At 45.8% G+C, this 17681-nt stretch overlaps 1 protein-coding gene across 4 annotated transcripts in view; it reads left to right on the forward strand.

Annotated features, from left to right (window-relative positions):
• The window catches only part of PPP2R5B (protein phosphatase 2 regulatory subunit B'beta), a 127287-nt gene that overhangs the window by 30562 nt on the left and 79044 nt on the right, over positions 1-17681 (forward strand). For all 4 annotated transcript variants that reach the window (XM_075326761.1, XM_075326762.1, XM_075326764.1 and 1 more), the window contains one exon: positions 14096-14292. In XM_075326761.1, coding sequence (XP_075182876.1) covers positions 14096-14292 — 197 coding nt within the window. The remainder of the gene's footprint in view (positions 1-14095; positions 14293-17681) is intronic.

Genomic DNA, 17681 nt, shown 5'->3' on the forward strand with positions numbered 1-17681 from the left:
TTTAATGCCAGCTCTAGCTTCTCTATACTGGTCTGGTGAGGTGGGATCCAGAATTACTGGTGGTTGTAGCACTTTGTTTCTGTGAGCGATTGTGGTGTTAACCCTTGTTGTTCTTTTGTTGCTGCCTTTCTTCTCTTGCTTTTCTACTGAGTTTCTTACTGTTTGTTCCTGTGAGTTTTCAATGTGCCTGAGTTTCGTTTTTTCCTAGTCTGTCTTAATCTGTGTTGCCATCATATTCCTGCCCCTTCCTTCCCTGGGGGGGGACAGTTTAATTCTGATCAGGAGAATAGTAAGGCACGGGACTCCGGCATCTCCACCATCAGGGGTAATCCGGAATTTAATGATAGCATAGGTTTCCCTAGTGTAAAGGCTGCTTTACACCAGACAATCTATCGTGCGATAGATCGTCGGGGTCACGGTTTTTGTGACGCACATCCGGCATCGCTGGCGATGCCGGCCTGTGTGACACCTTCTAGCGACGCAGTATCGCTCACAAATCGTGAGTCGGGTACTGCTCGCTAGGTTCCATAATATCGTTTAATTTAGTTGACCATCGTTTCCGTGGTAGCACACGCCGCTCCGTGTGACACCATGGGAACGATGAGCAGCTCACCTGCCTCCCGCGGCCGCCGCCGGCTCTATGTGGAAGGAAGGAGGTGGGCGGGATGTTTACGTCCCGCTCATCTCCGCCCCTCTGCTTCCATTGGCCGGCGGCCGTGTGATGTCGCTGTGACGCCGAACGTCCCTCCCACTCCAGGAAGTGGACGTTCGCCGCCCACAGCGAGGTCGCACGAGAGGTAAGTATGTGTGACGGGGGTTACTGACTTTGTGCGACAAGGGCAGCGATTTGCCCGTGATGCAAAAAGGACGGGGGCGGGTACGATCGATTGTGAAATCGCACAATCGGTCGTACCGTGTAAAGCAGCCTTAAGAGACAGTATAGGAACCCCCTGTCCCTCACAATGCTACAGTCACATGGTGACAGATATCAAATCTAGTTTCTGTGGTTTTATGAATTACCATATAAGTTTCCTTCCAAAAGGAAGGGTGGGATGGGAATGACGAAAAGATGTATAGGAAGGTGCCCTCGTTCCCTCCACACCTCCAACACCTAGGGTCAATGTCAGGTGTGAGGACATGTATCTTGGATAGTAATCTGCACCAGTGTGTAAATTTTTCAAAACATGAGTTGATGGGGGATTTATTTCTTACCATTAATATATTCTGTGATTGTTCTTCTGCAATGACAGGCGGACTTGAGCTTTATATTTACAGAATATACTGCAGTGGTGGTTGGTCTCTTGTAACTATATTGTGGACAACGTATGATGGATGGAACCAGTATTCATACAAGGTTGCCATTCACTTTTTACGGCATTTTGTATGGCAAGTTTGTTGAAATCTAATATGTCCTACCCTCGTCTTCCCAGCATCTGCTGTGGGGTTGGTGGGGGAGTCCCAAACGCAAGATCTGCACCTGTTGGGGAATTGTTCAACTCTTGAAAGACATTTGGAAAACCATGGTGCCTGTTAGGCTCGAATGAGAAGAGCCGGGCACATGCAAAAACATCTCACAACTTCATCTTCTCCACCTAATCACTTTAGTTTGCCAGATGGCAACATGTTCTATGACCATGAACCGTATTGAAATGGTCCTACAGAACCAAGATTTCACTCATCTTTTAGATATTTTTGTAACCAAAATCCCCTTTGCCAAATTAGGACTCTAACCTCTTAGGGGTACTTTGCACACTACGACATCGCAGGTGCGATGTCAGTGGGGTGAAATTGAAAGTGACGCACATCCGGCATCGCAGGCGACATCGCAGTGTGTAAAGCCTAGATGATACGATTAACGAGCGCAAAAGCGTCGTAATCGTATCATCGGTGCAGCGTCGGCGTAATCCATAATTACGCTGACGCGACGGTCCGATGTTGTTCCTCGCTCCTGCGGCAGCACACATCGCTGTGTGTGAAGCCGCAGGAGCGAGGAACATCTCCTACCGGCGTCACCGCGGCTCCCGTGGGATATGTGGAAGGGAGACGGTGGGCGGGATGTTTACATCCCGCTCATCTCCGCCCCTCCGCTCCTATTGGCTGCCTGCCGTGTGACGTCGCAGTGACGCCATACGACCCGCCCCCTTAATAAGGAGGCGGGTTGCCGGCCAGAGCGACGTCCCAGGACAGGTGAGTCCATGTGAAGCTGCCGTAGCGATAATGTTCGCTACAGCAGCTATCACAAGGAAATCGCAGCTGCGACGGGGGCGGGGACTATCGCGCTCAGCATCGCAGCATCGGCTTGCGATGTCGCAGCGTGCAAAGTACCCCTTAGGCCAGCGCCCAGTAATAAGTGGTCAGGTATTCGTTTCTGCTGGAATTAATTTGGCATGGTCACCATCCTTAAATACTTTCTGAATGGATATTTATTGAGAATGATGACTTTGAGCCTCGTTAATGCCATCATTATGTATGGTGTAATGGATCGCTGATGCTATCTGTTCGGTATAAATACATACATTTCCAGCTTGTCATATGACTTTATATCCAGGGGTGAAATGAGTTAAATGCTGTAAGAATCATTTACACAGTGGAAAGGAAAAAGGAATGCTGGAATTTTGCATATTTGTTTATCTTCCATTACTGAGGTATTGAATTATTTATGTCATTACAAAATGGATTTAAAAGTGAGAGAAGCTGCACCTAGTAAAGCAATTCTCAAAAAGTGGGGAGCAGCCATCCCGCCAGGCTCAGAGCTTTCACCAAAAATATAAAACAGGATTTCAACAGTCTTTGCCCAGAATTATTAGCCGGGTCTTTGTGGACTGTCATCGAGAAGTGACATCATGAGTGCTCCTCCAGTGATATCATTAAAGTTGCTTGAAGCCTATGGCTGAAGCTGTATGTGTCACGCTAGGTATGGAGAAGTACCAAGCACATGGCAAAAGGGAAGGGGAACCATGTGTCTGGGGAAAAGAAAGAAGGGGACGCCCTGACTGAACCTACTGCTGGTCCCTGGGGTCCCTCACCACCCTAGATAGGTTCCGCACCTATGTGCCAAGCCGGATACCTGACTCTTGGTATCCCTAGTGCTGGGCCCTAAATAGGGAACGGATGGGATGAGCTCTTTGTCAACCCTGCTAAACAACTATAGAAAACACAAGGTGGACACATACGAGGAAAAAAGCATGAACTACTTATCCACAGATGACTCAGGTGGAAGTTCAGCGGAGCTTTCATCCATAATACCACAAAGGAGTACAAACCACCTGCTTGCAACCTCTGCTTGAAGGAACTGAAAAATATCACCAGCACAGTCCATAGCAAAGAAAGGGTATTTAAATACCATAATCAACAGTTGGGTGTAAGTTGAGCTCCCGCTGGGTCCAAAAGGGAGAGAGATGAATCCTGCAGGAAAGCTACCTATACCAATAAATACTGACAGCAGGAACAATAGAAAGTCAGGGAGCATTCTGCGTAGCCAAACGCTATGACCTTCTATGTCCCTTCTCCTGAATTGTAAAGCACTGTGGAATATGTTGGCGTTAGAGAAATAAAGATTATTATTATTATCATTATTATTATTATGACCCGAAAACACGACTGTCTGTCACCCGTGACACACCCGTTACAGTTATAGTCCTATAGGGAAAATGGGAGAACATCCACAGAAGGTTAACTCAATATTAGAGGATACTATCATTGTAAGATTGAGGAGTGAGGAGTAATCTGTAATCTTTCACTCACAATATAACCATAATTGCAAGTAAGTGAGCGCTAATTGACTTGCCATAGTAATGATCGATGCTTGTTATTTGCCTGTATAAAAGGGCTGCAGAGATTTGAGCCGCACATACTCCCTAAAAGACCAGGCAAACTCAAATGCCAACTGATGCCAAGCATCAAAACTCAGTATTAATAAAGTTGTCATCTTTAAAATTCAAGCATCTCATTCAGTTCCTGCAGAATTTCCATTATGTTAGGGTTATATGGGGACTTTGGCAGCGACACAGGTCCCACAGCCAAAAATGCCTGTATGAAGCTGCTACATCAAAGCGTAATACAAGTGACTGCAACCACGGCAAGCAAGTCACAAATAATCCAACCAGGTCAATGTTTTTGTCATGGTGCTTTAGGGGTTGCAATTCGACCAGATTGACTTACAAGTGCATCTTAATAAATCAGAATATAATCAAAAAGTTGATTTATTTCATTAATTCAATACAAAAAGAGAACCGCATATATTATATAGAGTCATTTCACACAGAGGGATCTATTTCAAGTGTTTATTTCTGTTAATGTTGATGATTATGGCTTACAGCCAATGAAAACCCAAAAGTCATTATCTCAGAAAATTAGAATAATTAACACAAAACACGCGCAAAGGCTTCCTAAGCATTTAAAATCGTCCATTCATCTAGTTCAGTAGGCAACACAATCGTTGGGAAGACTGCTGACTTGACAGATGTCCAGAAGGCAGTCATTGACACACTCCACAAGGAGGGTAAGCCACAAAAGGTGATTGCTTACAAAGCTGGCTGTTCACAGAGTGCTGTATCCAAGCATATTAATGAAAAGTTGAGAGGAAGGAAAAAAGTGTGGTAGAAAAAGATACACAAGCAACCGGGATAACCGCAGCCTTGATAGGATTGTTAAGAAAAAGCCATTCAAAATTTGGGGGAGAGTCACAAGGAGTGGACGCTGCTGGAGTCAGTGCTTCAAGAGCCACCACACACATGTATCCAGAACATGGGCTACAACTGTCACATTCCTTGTGTCAAGCCGCTCATGACCAGTAGACAATGCCAGCAGCGTCTTACCTGAGCCAAGGAGAAGAAGAACTGGACTGTTGCTCAGTGGTCCAAGGTGTTGTTTTCAGATGAAAGTAAATTTTGCACTTCATTTGGAAATCACGGTCCCAGAGTCTGGGGTTGTTGCACCCAGGGATATCGGGGACTCAATCCCGGGCAGTGTCTCTCTTGGGAATGTCACTGGGGTGGCCATTGCCAGGATCCATGCCCTGGGCCCTTTTTGTAATGGGGTGTATTTACAAGGGATTTAGGTTGGTGTTCATACGTGACACCGCTTGCGATGCTGCGGCGCTATATATATATATATATATATATATATATATATATATATACAGTTAGGTCCAGAAATATTTGGACAGTGACACAATTTTCGCGAGTTGGGCTCTGCATGCCACCACATTGGATTTGAAATGAAACCTCTACAACAGAATTCAAGTGCAGATTGTAACGTTTAATTTGAAGGTTTGAACAAAAATATCTGATAGAAATTGTAGGAATTGTACACATTTCTTTACAAACACTCCACATTTTAGGAGGTCAAAAGTAATTGGACAAATAAACCAAACCCAAACAAAGTATTTTTATTTTCAATATTTTGTTGCGAATCCTTTGGAGGCAATCACTGCCTTAAGTCTGGAACCCATGGACATCACCAAACGCTGGGTTTCCTCCTTCTTAATGCTTTGCCAGGCCTTTACAGCCGCAGCCTTTAGGTCTTGCTTGTTTGTGGGTCTTTCCGTCTTAAGTCTGGATTTGAGCAAGTGAAATGCATGCTCAATTGGGTTAAGATCTGGTGATTGACTTGGCCATTGCAGAATGTTCCACTTTTTTGCACTCATGAACTCCTGGGTAGCTTTGGCTGTATGCTTGGGGTCATTGTCCATCTGTACTATGAAGCGTCGTCCGATCAACTTTGCGGCATTTGGCTGAATCTGGGCTGAAAGTATATCCCGGTACACTTCAGAATTCATCCGGCTACTCTTGTCTGCTGTTATGGCATCAATAAACACAAGTGACCCAGTGCCATTGAAAGCCATGCATGCCCATGCCATCACGTTGCCTCCACCATGTTTTACAGAGAATGTGGTGTGCCTTGGATCATGTGCCGTTCCCTTTCTTCTCCAAAATTTTTTCTTCCCATCATTCTGGTACAGGTTGATCTTTGTCTCATCTGTCCATAGAATACTTTTCCAGAACTGAGCTGGCTTCATGAGGTGTTTTTCAGCAAATTTAACTCTGGCCTGTCTATTTTTGGAATTGATGAATGGTTTGCATCTAGATGTGAACGCTTTGTATTTACTTTCATGGAGTCTTCTCTTTACTGTTGACTTAGAGACAGATACACCTACTTCACTGAGAGTGTTCTGGACTTCAGTTGATGTTGTGAACGGGTTCTTCTTCACCAAAGAAAGTATGCGGCGATCATCCACCACTGTTGTCATCCGTGGACGCCCAGGCCTTTTTGAGTTGCCAAGCTCACCAGTCAATTCCTTTTTTCTCAGAATGTACCCGACTGTTGATTTTGCTACTCCAAGCATGTCTGCTATCTCTCTGGATTTTTTTCTTTTTTTTCAGCCTCAGGATGTTCTGCTTCACCTCAATTGAGAGTTCCTTAGACCGCATGTTGTCTGGTCACAGCAACAGCTTCCAAATGCAAAACCTCACACCTGTAATCAACCCCAGACCTTTTAACTACTTCATTGATTACAGGTTAACGAGGGAGACGCCTTCAGAGTTAATTGCAGCCCTTAGAGTCCCTTGTCCAATTACTTTTGGTCCCTTGAAAAAGAGGAGGCTATGCATTACAGAGCTATGATTCCTAAACCCTTTCTCCGATTTGGATGTGAAAACTCTCATATTGCAGCTGGGAGTGTGCACTTTCAGCCCATATTATATATATATATATATATATATATATATATAATTGTATTTCTGAACATGTTTTTGTAAACAGCTAAAATAACAAAACTTGTGTCATTGTCCAAATATTTCTGGCCCTGACTGTGTATATATATGTGTGTATATATATATATATATATATATATATATATATATATATATATATAGCCGCCACTGTAGAATATCACTACTGGGGCTGGTGGTAATCGCAGCCTGGGTGGTAGGCCCTCCGCAAGCAGGGTGAGGCCCCAAAGGATGGGTGTTGTGACGGGCGTCGGAAGAAGGTAGTCCACACAGAGGTATAGTGCAACTAGTTTTTACTCACTGCTAGTAGGTGGTAACAGGTTACCTGAGGCCGGCTGGTTTCAAATTCAGGTGTCCTTCATCCCAGTGCCAGTTCAGTAGTCTGGTACTGTTAGGGCCAGGTGGACGGGCAGACCCAGGAGGTGGATCCACTGGGCCGAACTCCTTGATGAAGGCAAGGGGTCCGGTAGCCGGAGCACTACGGGTAGCAGGACAGTCCGTGCACAAGAGTGGAATGGAGAAGTCCCTGGGACCACGGAGTCACTGATGGTAGTCCGGGTGACGGAGCTCAGGTTCGGAGGCCGAGATGTTGTCAGGCAGGGTCCGGAACCGATGGAGCGAGAGGACTGGTCACCACAGGGATCAGAGATGGTACGGGCTGACGGGATGGCAGATAGTCAGCGTTCGGGAATCGGCAAGACCGGATGGCGAGGCAGGAGCGGCTCTAGAAGAGAGATAGGTAAGTATGGCACAGAGACACAAGGAGACCTGACTCCTAGCTTGGGAAACACGAAGAACAGGCCCCACCCACTTGGACACTAAACCCCTTTATACCCTGTACCTGTGTGTTCAATTTCCTGTCAGTGGACGCTGGCCCTTTAAGAAAGGGTCAATGACCGCGCGCGCGCCCTAATGCGCATGCGCGAGGCCCGGGTGCCAGAAGCCAGGGCAGGGAGCGGTGAGAAGGACGCAGGAGAGCCAGGCTGGGGCTGAGTAGCCGACGGGCGCCGGGAGCGGGGACCGGGCCGCCTGGAGACCGCAGGCAATGGAGGCTGGAGACCGGGGAGAGAAGCAGGGAAGCCGGGGAGCGTGGCAGGTGAGCCGGGGAGCAGAGCAGGGGACCCGGAGAGCGTGACAGGTACCTTCTTCCCCGCACCTGTCTCTGGTAAATGGGTCCCCGTGGCGTAGAGCAACTGGGGGTCCCTGTCCGGTGGTTTGTCCACTTCTGTCCGCCTGACGATAGCGTGAACCCTGTGGGGATGGAGTCTCTAGTCCTGTCCCCGGTTCTCCCTTTGCTACTGAGTCTTCGGATGTTTAGGGTCAGCAAGGTCCTTGATGATCCCCTCGCTGTGCAGGTGTTAACAGGTCGGCTTGGAGGTCTTTCCTGTCCCAAGGTTTTGTACCCCGTCAGTGTATAGTTCCGGGAGTACTCCACCATACTCCACTAGCAACTACTCTCCTGGGTACCAGGATACCGTTAACCTGGGTCAGAACATCTCCTCACATCCACCTTCACGCTCAGACTTTCTCTAAGGCTGTGTGCACACATTGCATTCAGTTACTTGCAGTTGTAAACGCATCCTCTGGCAGAAATTGCCTTTGCCAAATTTGGTTTTGACCCCAAAAACGCTAAAAATACGCATGCTTTTTAACCGCATTTTGACCGCGTTTTTACCGCGTTTTACATGCTTTTTCATTGCTTAGTCAGATGCGTTTTGAATACAAATACACTAATAAATAAAGTTTAAAGATTCAAGCACTATGAAAAAAAGGAATAAAATGATAACAAATATCATGATTAAAATCATACACAAAATAGCTAATTTTATTAAAATGATAACTGTGTTCTAATATTTATGTTTAAAATAACGTTAAATTATTGATTTTCATTAATTTAATTGTCGGACTGTGTGTGTGTGTAAAGGGACATGTCACGGGCGGTGGGGCGCTGCGCTCACCACGCTCGGGTCAGACGCTGCTGCTGCTGCTCGGTGGCTCGAGCGGTGGGCCGGATCCGGGGACTCGAGCGGCTATCCTCGCCCGTGAGTGAAAGGTGTGTTTTGTTGGTGTTTGGGATGTCGGTTTGTGACGCCACCCACGGTGTGTGGTGAGGTTGGGACACCACCGCTGCTCTGTACGGGACTCCCGGGGGTGATGACAGGGAGCAGCTGGGATGTTTCTCTCCCCTCCGTGGGTAGGGGGATTTTGGTAGTCCCGGGGCCCGGAGTTGTTGTCTGTTTGGTGGATTGCGGGGCTTGGCCAGGTGCAGGGTCGCGGGGCAGCGCAGTGCCAGGCGGCACGGTGGTACTTACTCAGCCAGTAACGCACACGGAGTCTCTGGTAAAACAAACGGCTGGATGGACGAGTCCCACAGACGGCTGCGACAGTCACTCCCGGTAGGTTGGCGGTAACTGTCTCTCCCTGCACCGGTGTTATGTTCTCGGCCCCGATGGCTTCCCACCGGTAACCCGCTCCCCAGCGGTATATTTGCCGGAGGAGCCCCTTTTTGCCCGCAGGCGCTGGCCCTGGGAACTCTACCTGTGGCGGTAGCTGTTTTTCCCTTCACGGTTGAGCGGTTGCCTTCAGTCGGGTCTTTATTGCTGGGAAACCCCGGAGTTTCCCGTCGCTGACGGATTTGACCGGTTTAACGGCGACTCCTAGCCTGGTTGGGGTCCGTAGGCCCTGCCGGATGGTGCTCGCTTCTCTTCGCTCCCCGATCCGGTACCGGCGGGCCACCGCCCGTCCCCGGTCCTTACGGTTGTGCGTCAATCGGCCTCTCCTGCCAACCTTGCTGTTTCTGTGCCCGGGCCACGTACCTGGACATGGCCAGTCAGTTCCTCCACTACCACTTCCCTAACTCACACTTCAAGCTCCAAACTCAACTAACTCCCTTCCTTTTCCCGCCTCCAGGACTGTGAACTCCTTGGTGGGAGGAGCCAACCGCCTGGCTCCGCCCCACATGGTGTGGACATCAGCCCCTGGAGGGAGGCAACAAGGATTTGTGTCTGACTTTGATGTTCCTAACCGGGGGGTGGGGTGTGTTGTTGCAGTACCTGTGACGTCCTGGCTTGTCCAGGGCGCCACAGACATATCATGCCCTAATATAATGTCAAAAAAGCATGGTTTCTGCATCAAAAAAGCATGTAAAACGCTAGAATTTTGATTTAGGATGCGTTTTGAAACATTTATTGACTCTAATGTTAGCAAAACGCTGCCAAAATGGCAAAAACAATTGACATGTTGCTTCTTTAAACGCAGAGATTTTGACAAATTTTCTGCAAGTAAAACGCTGCATTTTTATCAGCATAGTGCGCACAAGAAAGCCCCATTTTCTATAGACTTTGCCTGAAAATCAAAACGCATGCATTTTTGCATTAAAATGCTGCAGTTGAAAACGCTGCGGAAACGCATGAAAAAACACAAAGTGCGCACATAGCCTAACTCTTCGGTCTGCCCCTTCCACCTGGTCAACTAGTAGACTTGTTTTGCTGCACCTCTAGGTGGCCATCCATTGTATGGGGGATTGTTGGGGAAAAACTGAGATTACCTGGGTTTTTCTTGCTACTGGCACTGGTCTCCCGGGAGCAAAAGAGTCAGGCATGTTTAAATTCCTCTTTCCCCTAACATCAACAGACAGTTAGGAGACCCCAATATACATTAGACGTTTGGCCAATCTCTCCAACGATCTTTCTATCATTGATATAATTGATTGTAATGGATTAAAAGCTAAGGAGTAGTCAAGGAGTTCTGAATAAATACAGAGTTCAGTTGTTTTTAAAGGATTAAGACCACAAAAATAACATCCCTATCCATAGGTAAGGCCACGTGCACACGTTGAGTATTTGGTGAGTTTTTTACCTCAGTATTTGTAGCCAAAACCAGTAATGAGGCAATCGGAGGAAAAGTAGAATAGAAACACGGGCTCCACTTCTGTATTTATCGCCCACTCCTGGTTTTGGCTTACAAATACTGAGGTAAAAAAAATCACCAAATACTCACTCAACATGTGCATGTGGCCTCATTATGAAAAGACAGACAACTAAGGACACATGCACATGTGTAGTATTTGGTGAGGTTTTTTACCTCAGTATTTGGTGTTTTGTTTTTTTTTGTACCTCAATATTTGGTGAGGTTTTTTACCTCAGTAATTGGTGTGGATTTTTACCTCAGTATTTAGTGAGGTTTTTTTACCTCAGTATTTGATAAGGTTTTTTTTTTTATTATACGTAACAATTTGGTGAGGTTTATTTTACCTCTGTATTTGTAGCCAAAACCAGTAGTGAGGCAATCAGAGTAAAAGTATAAGGCCAGAATCACACTTGTGAGAGACTCGCGCTAGTCTCGCATCGCATCACCCGGCATGGCCGCACACTCTCCAGACAGGAGCGGGATGGCAGCATGTATTTCTATGCAGCTGAGAAGCTCCTATCCGGAGAGCATCAGGCCGTGCCGGGTGATGCGATGCGAGACTAGCGCGAGCCTCTCACAAGTGTGACTCCAGCCTAATAGAAACACGGGCACCACTTCTGCATTTTTTACCCACTCCTGGTTTTGGCTTAAAAATTCTGAGATAAAAAAACATGGCTTTAGGGGCAAAATGTATGATTTCTAAGTATCTGTGCACTACCGCACCATTCAACATCTATGAGGCTCCTGTGGGCCAATTGACTTGTCCTCTTTAGGGTATGTTCACACTGTGCATTTTGCCAGCAGTCAAAAGACGCTCTCTGGACTTTTATAAACCTGAATCTCTCCATTTTTTTTTGTTTATTGAACAATATTTCTATGTTTTCTTTCTGCTCACCTTTTTTCCAGTAATATCTTTCAATGTTTTTTTTTCTCTCTCTTTATTGGTGCCTTACGAACGTTTTTAAATTTATAAAAAATGAAGAAAATGCTAGTGTTTTTTTTGAATTAAGAATGCTGACAAAATGCTCAAAAAGATGGCCAAGTTTTTTTCGGGCGTCCTTTTAACATTCACATTGACCTTTATTGTAAATATTCAGCGTCTATCTAATGGAAATGAATGTACATGTCACTTCTTTAAAAGCCTTTAATAGAGCAGCAAGTCATTTTACCATATAAATTACAAGTTTGATTGCTTTGTTTTAGCGCTTTTTCCACCATTTTTTTAATGGACAGCTAGAAAAGACGCAGTGTGAACTTACTCTTGGTCCCACAACTGCATTTCTTTCTTGTTATTTTGTAAATACTTGTTATTCAGTTATTTAGGAGCGCTGCACTAGTCCATGGGGTCATTCACATGTCCGTGATTTTTGTTCATTGCGAAGACATGTTCTATTTTGATCTGAGGGTTGGATTAAAATCGGCAATGCAAATCTATGGGTCCGTGAAAAAATATCGGTGTTCCTGGGTCCTACTACTATATCACATAATTAAGGCCCGTTTCACACGTCAGTGAAAAACACTGACGTTCTTCACTGACGTGTAAAACACGCACATGTCCCTCCATGTTCCTTGATTCACGGCACACGTGGGTTGTCCATGTGCAATCCGTGATCCTGTGATTGCATATCGACATTACTCACCTGCCTTCACTGCTGCTGTCCATGGTGCTGATCTCCTCGGGCCTCCAGCGTCCGCCCACCGCTCTCAGCACCTACTTCCTGGTCGGCAGTCCCTGCTTTCATGAATATTCATGAGCCAGGCAGAAGCTGCCGAGAACAGAGGCTGCACAGCGAATCGCAGGCAAGGTAAGTTGAAAATTTTTAATATTTAATATGTCCGTGATTTTCTTGTACATGTTTCACTGATCACACACGTATCACACCACAGTGTGGTCTGTGGGTCATCAGTGATGCCAGACAAAAACTGACATGTCTCCGTGCAGAATCACGGCCACGCGTGCACTCTGCACAGAGACACGTTCAGTGAAAAATCACTGATGAGTGAGCAGACCCATTGATTAGAATGGGTCTGCATATGTCAGTGATTCTGGTACGTATAAAAAAAAGCACAAACGTACCAGAATCACTGACGTGTGAAAGGGGCCTAAGAGTGAGAAATGGGTGAACAGTCCCAAGAACCTTTATTACATGCAAACCGACTACACAGAGGGTAAAATAGTCCAGGAAAAGGGATATAGTCCAGTAACGGATAAGTGTCCCAGGAGATGAGGGTCACAATCCTTAGAGATTGATATGGCAGTGCGGCTCCAGCTACTTATTCTCTGTATAGGCTCCCCCAGCAGTGTTTTCCAGGGTAATCCCAAATACGAAAAGGATTGGAGGCACTCACCATCATAGCAAGTAGATGCTTTATTCAGACTTCATGCATCAGGGGAGGAAGTGAGTGCAAAGCACATCCGGACTAAGGCTGCCGTTTCGCACCAGCTGTGGTGCTTCAACTGGTCCAGGGTAATCAGGGTTTCTTCAAGTTTCTCTGGGGTGCTGGCCTTAGCATCAGTGTCCTACAAAGGATGTATCTTACTGCTCTCCTTGTCCTCCTCATGCCCTCTCCCTATATCCAGGGGTAGGGAGACAGATTGGATGGCGTTCACGCCCTCAGACCTAGGAACAGCGCCTCAGCGATCAAGGCACTAGAAGGGGCGATTTGCAGCATTTGGAGAGCAGAGAGGGGTCATGAATGGATGGTCAGGAAATGTCAGCAGGGGTTCATCAAGAGGCATGGACACATCCAGGCTGCAGATAGTAACTGAGCTAATTTAATTATCGGACCTTCTGTAATGTGATTAAAACTCCAGGCATGATGAGGAATACGCAAAGCAACATGCCAACATTCCTAAAATCAGTAAATATCTAAACATAGGCAAAATGATACCCAATCCACCATATCACACCATCACAATCGGACTGCACTTGGATGACATCCAAGTGGAGTCCTATTTTCACAGGCTGTCAGAAAGGAGAAGGTGGAGAAACATGTTTTTTGTTTGTTTTTTTTTTCTCCACTAATGATAAATAGACAACACTGATCATAGTCTAAACCCCAAAAAATTGGTCTTTTATTCATACGTGGAAAACATGGACATCGGAATGAGATCTATTTATTTGTATTTATTTTACCATTAATTCCACACAGCTTTACAAATATTATAGATATTATCCAATGAATCAGTCAAAATGTATGTGTTTGTGATGTGTTATAGAAGTGTCAGAATGTTTCGCTATTCGTGGCTTTTCGCTTTCCACCTGATGTCAGGAGAAGACAGGCGCAAGACATCAGGTGGGCGCGAGGCATAGTCAACCCTCAATATTCTAACCACCTGCTACCATGTAATTATGAGTTTGCCGGGGAGCAGTTTTGCTCCGTTTTTTTGACTGCAGAAACTCTTTGACGCGTCCTAAGCACCATTGACTCTTGTCTTCTGCTTCGCTTTGCAGATGCTCCCGTGTCTGAGCTCCATGACTTGTTCTGTAAGAAGTTGCAACAATGCTCAGTTATCTTCCATTTTATGGACTGTGTGGCCGACCTGAAAGGCAAGGAGATTAAGAGAGCAGCCTTGAACGAGCTGGTGGAATGCATTGCTACAAACAGAGGAGTGCTCATAGAACCTGTTTATCCAGAGATCATTAAAATGGTGAGTAAGTCACATGGGAACATTGGGAAATTGATTCTTATTGAACTTAATAACGACGACTCTGTAAATCATTCTGCTGACGGGTCTATAAAGTGTATTGGCAGCTTTAGATACAAAATAATGAGGGAAGAACTGGATTAACAGATTGACTAGTCCACTCCGCAACTGAGTTAACCTTATCCTGGACCCTACAACCAATAAAGTATTACCTAGGGATGAAAAGAGGGACCTGACCTCAAACACGTCTGCAGATTGACATAATGAAGAAGCCACTGGGTTTCTATGAGTGTGATATCTCCTTAAAGGGAATGTCAGCAGGTTTTTGCTACCTCATCTGAGAGCAGCCTGATGTAGGTAAAGAGATCCTGAATCCATAGATGTATCACTTAGATTACTGGGTGCAGCAGTTCTGACACAATCAAAATTTTTAATTTTAGCCATGTAGCAGAGCTGATAGAGCTGGCCCTGCCCATACCAGGCTCTAAATAAAGATTGTAGATTGACAGTGAAGTGTCAATCAGAGGATGGGGCGTATCGGTCTGACGTGCGGGTGACACTTTAGTCCGAGAAATGAAAAGTGATGCTGCTTAAATAAACATAGCAAATAAACAACATATCGGACCTTGACAAGACAGTCATCCCTAAAATCTCTGTGTTAACCCTTACAGCATGCTGGCTTCAGATTACATAAGAAAAACCTGCTGACAAATTCCCTTTAACCCCAGAAGCATACCTGGGGCCTCGCAGGCCTGCTAGGTTACTTATTTTCTATGGTTGTGCGTTCTAGGGTTAATTTCTTTAGCAATGACACATCAATACTGATACGTGAATGGTACTGCAATTTACAGCATTTAGGGCTCTCTCACACCCCCATAAAACATGGACGTGTGCCAGCCAATGTTTTTTCGGATAGCATTCAGACCAATGGTATATTATGGGGAAGTGCCTTTATTCTCATGCCGATTCTGCGTGAGAAAAAAAGCGCAGCATTCTGCGAGTGGCAGCACAAATCAGAAGGCGCATATTTATTCATGAGTGGAAATCATCGGACTGCGCTCAGATGACATATGAGTGCAGTCCAATTTCCGCAGACTCACAGAATGGAGAAGATGGAAAAATTTTCTTCTCCATCTTCTCTGGACTGTGTGCTCCAATTCTTTCATCGGAGCAAATCTGATCACACTGAGCTGACACTCTGATCAAACTCGGATCAGAGTCTGATCGCAGTGTCATTAACATAATTGATCCGATTCTCTCGCCGAAAGAAGATACACTCATGTGACCCCAGAATAAATGAGGCTGAGCTGCAGTGCCCAGTGCAGGTACCAGTATGAATAAGCTGCTATGCTGATATTCCTGGTATAGTAGACCAGATGTAATCTCTATGACTTTTTACATATTTAAAATATGGGGTCCCTCTACAAATAAAGTGGTCTATAGTATGTACTTGGTAAGGAGGGACCCAGCTAGTGTCACAATTACCTTGCGCAGACCACAAGTAGACTTATTAAGTCATATTGATCTGCATACAACTATGAATAAGGCGGGATTCACACGTACCGTGCTTGCATTGCAACTCTCTGCTCAACCGCCAGGTACTTGACCGATGCTAACTGCTAGGTATTAAAAAGTGAGTACGGTCCATGCTACATGGACATATTAAACCATCTTAAAGAGAATCTGTCAGTATGATCAGTTCTCACAGGGCATATATATGGGCATATAGGTCATAGGAAGCTGAATAAAATGATACCTTAATATATGCAATCCGATGTCTTATTCCAGAGAAATCCATGTTTTGGTTATATGTAAATGAGCTGTTTCAGGAATATGGGACGGAAATAGATTTCCCTCAGAATTTGCTGTCACAATGAGCGGGGAGAGCACATAGACAAGGGGGACCCTAGCTATCCCTTATCTCAGAGTTACCTCTGAAGGTGAGGATGTCTGAGCCGCCTACCTGACCCTGCTCCCGACCAGTACTAATCTTATACAGTCTCCCCTCCTACCCCAGGGGAGGGCCGGGACATGAGTGTGATAAAACCAACAGATATAGACAAACAGAGGAAACCAAAACTCACAGCTCACACAAAGTTATAAGACAATAACGAGAGAATTCCTCAACTACTCCAAGCGCAATATAATCACTAGCAGGACTAGGACACAACAGGACCAACACAGTAATAAACTATAGTCTGCATGGGAAGACAGAGTCCACCATGTTAAAAAGGCCGGGAGTAAAGGTGATAGGTTTCCAACAACATATGATCCCAAAGGTAACCAGCAGGCTAGCAGAGGTTAACTCTTGCTAGCCTATCCTTTAATTAGCACACAGCTTGTCGATGCCCGAGCCTGCCTGTGTAACTCAGAAACACCAAAGAAACTATATGGTGTGTCAGAATCAGTAGTGTGAACAGCATCTGATGCCGCCATGACAGTTTAGAGCTACACACTATGTGACAATAATAATAATACTACCCCTGATAAGCCCTTTAAAAACTTTACTATAAGGACTCTTTCACACAATGCAAAGGTGAAGGATAATCCAGCATTTGCCTCCTGAGCTTACGTTAAATAAAAGGGGCATTACCAGTGTGATGTGTGACTGTTACTGATCTGACTGCAGAGCTGTGTGATTATAACTGACACATCTGCAGGTCCCTCTTAGCTTCAGCCTCCATCTCACAGGCAGACAGTGATGCACTGTTGTTGCAATACAGCAGAGCTGTGAGAGCTGCAGCACTAACATGTTTGTTATGAGATAAAGTTCAGTTTTCCCGTTCTGTGTTAGTTACATGTCTCAAACTGGTGATGATGCCCCCTTTTACTAAAATGAAGCTCTGGAGTCAGATTCTCAGGGCGATCAGTGTCCGGCCAATAGCCTGTATCAACACATTTATGTAGCACCCAGGGATATGGGGTACTCGGTTCCGGGCAGAGTCTCTATTGGGAATGTCACGGTGGTGGCCTTTGCCGAGTTCCATGCCCTGGGCCCTTTTTGTAATGGAGGATATTTACAGGGGATTTGTGAGTAAAGTTATTTGTGACGCCACTTGCGGTGTTGCGGCGAAGTGTAGGGAGCCGCCGCTGCAGAATGTCCTTACTGGGGCTAATGGTATGAGCAGCTAGTATGGTAGTCCCTCCGCATGTAGGGTATTGCCCCAGCGGGTGTGTGGTGCGGTGAACGTTGGAAGAAGGAGTCCAGACAGGTATTCAGTGCAACTGGTTTACTCACTCTTCGGGTGTTAACTGGTTGCCCGAGGCCGGCTGGTTTCGCCTCCAGTTCCTGTTGTCCCAGTGCCAGTCTGGTTCTCTGGTACCTTCTTCCCCTGCATCAGTCTCTGGTAAGTGGGTCCCCGTGATATGGAACACTGGCGGTCCCCGGTCTG

Source organism: Anomaloglossus baeobatrachus, chromosome 10 (genome assembly GCF_048569485.1).
Source record: "Anomaloglossus baeobatrachus isolate aAnoBae1 chromosome 10, aAnoBae1.hap1, whole genome shotgun sequence".
NCBI classification, from domain to species: domain Eukaryota; kingdom Metazoa; phylum Chordata; class Amphibia; order Anura; family Aromobatidae; genus Anomaloglossus; species Anomaloglossus baeobatrachus.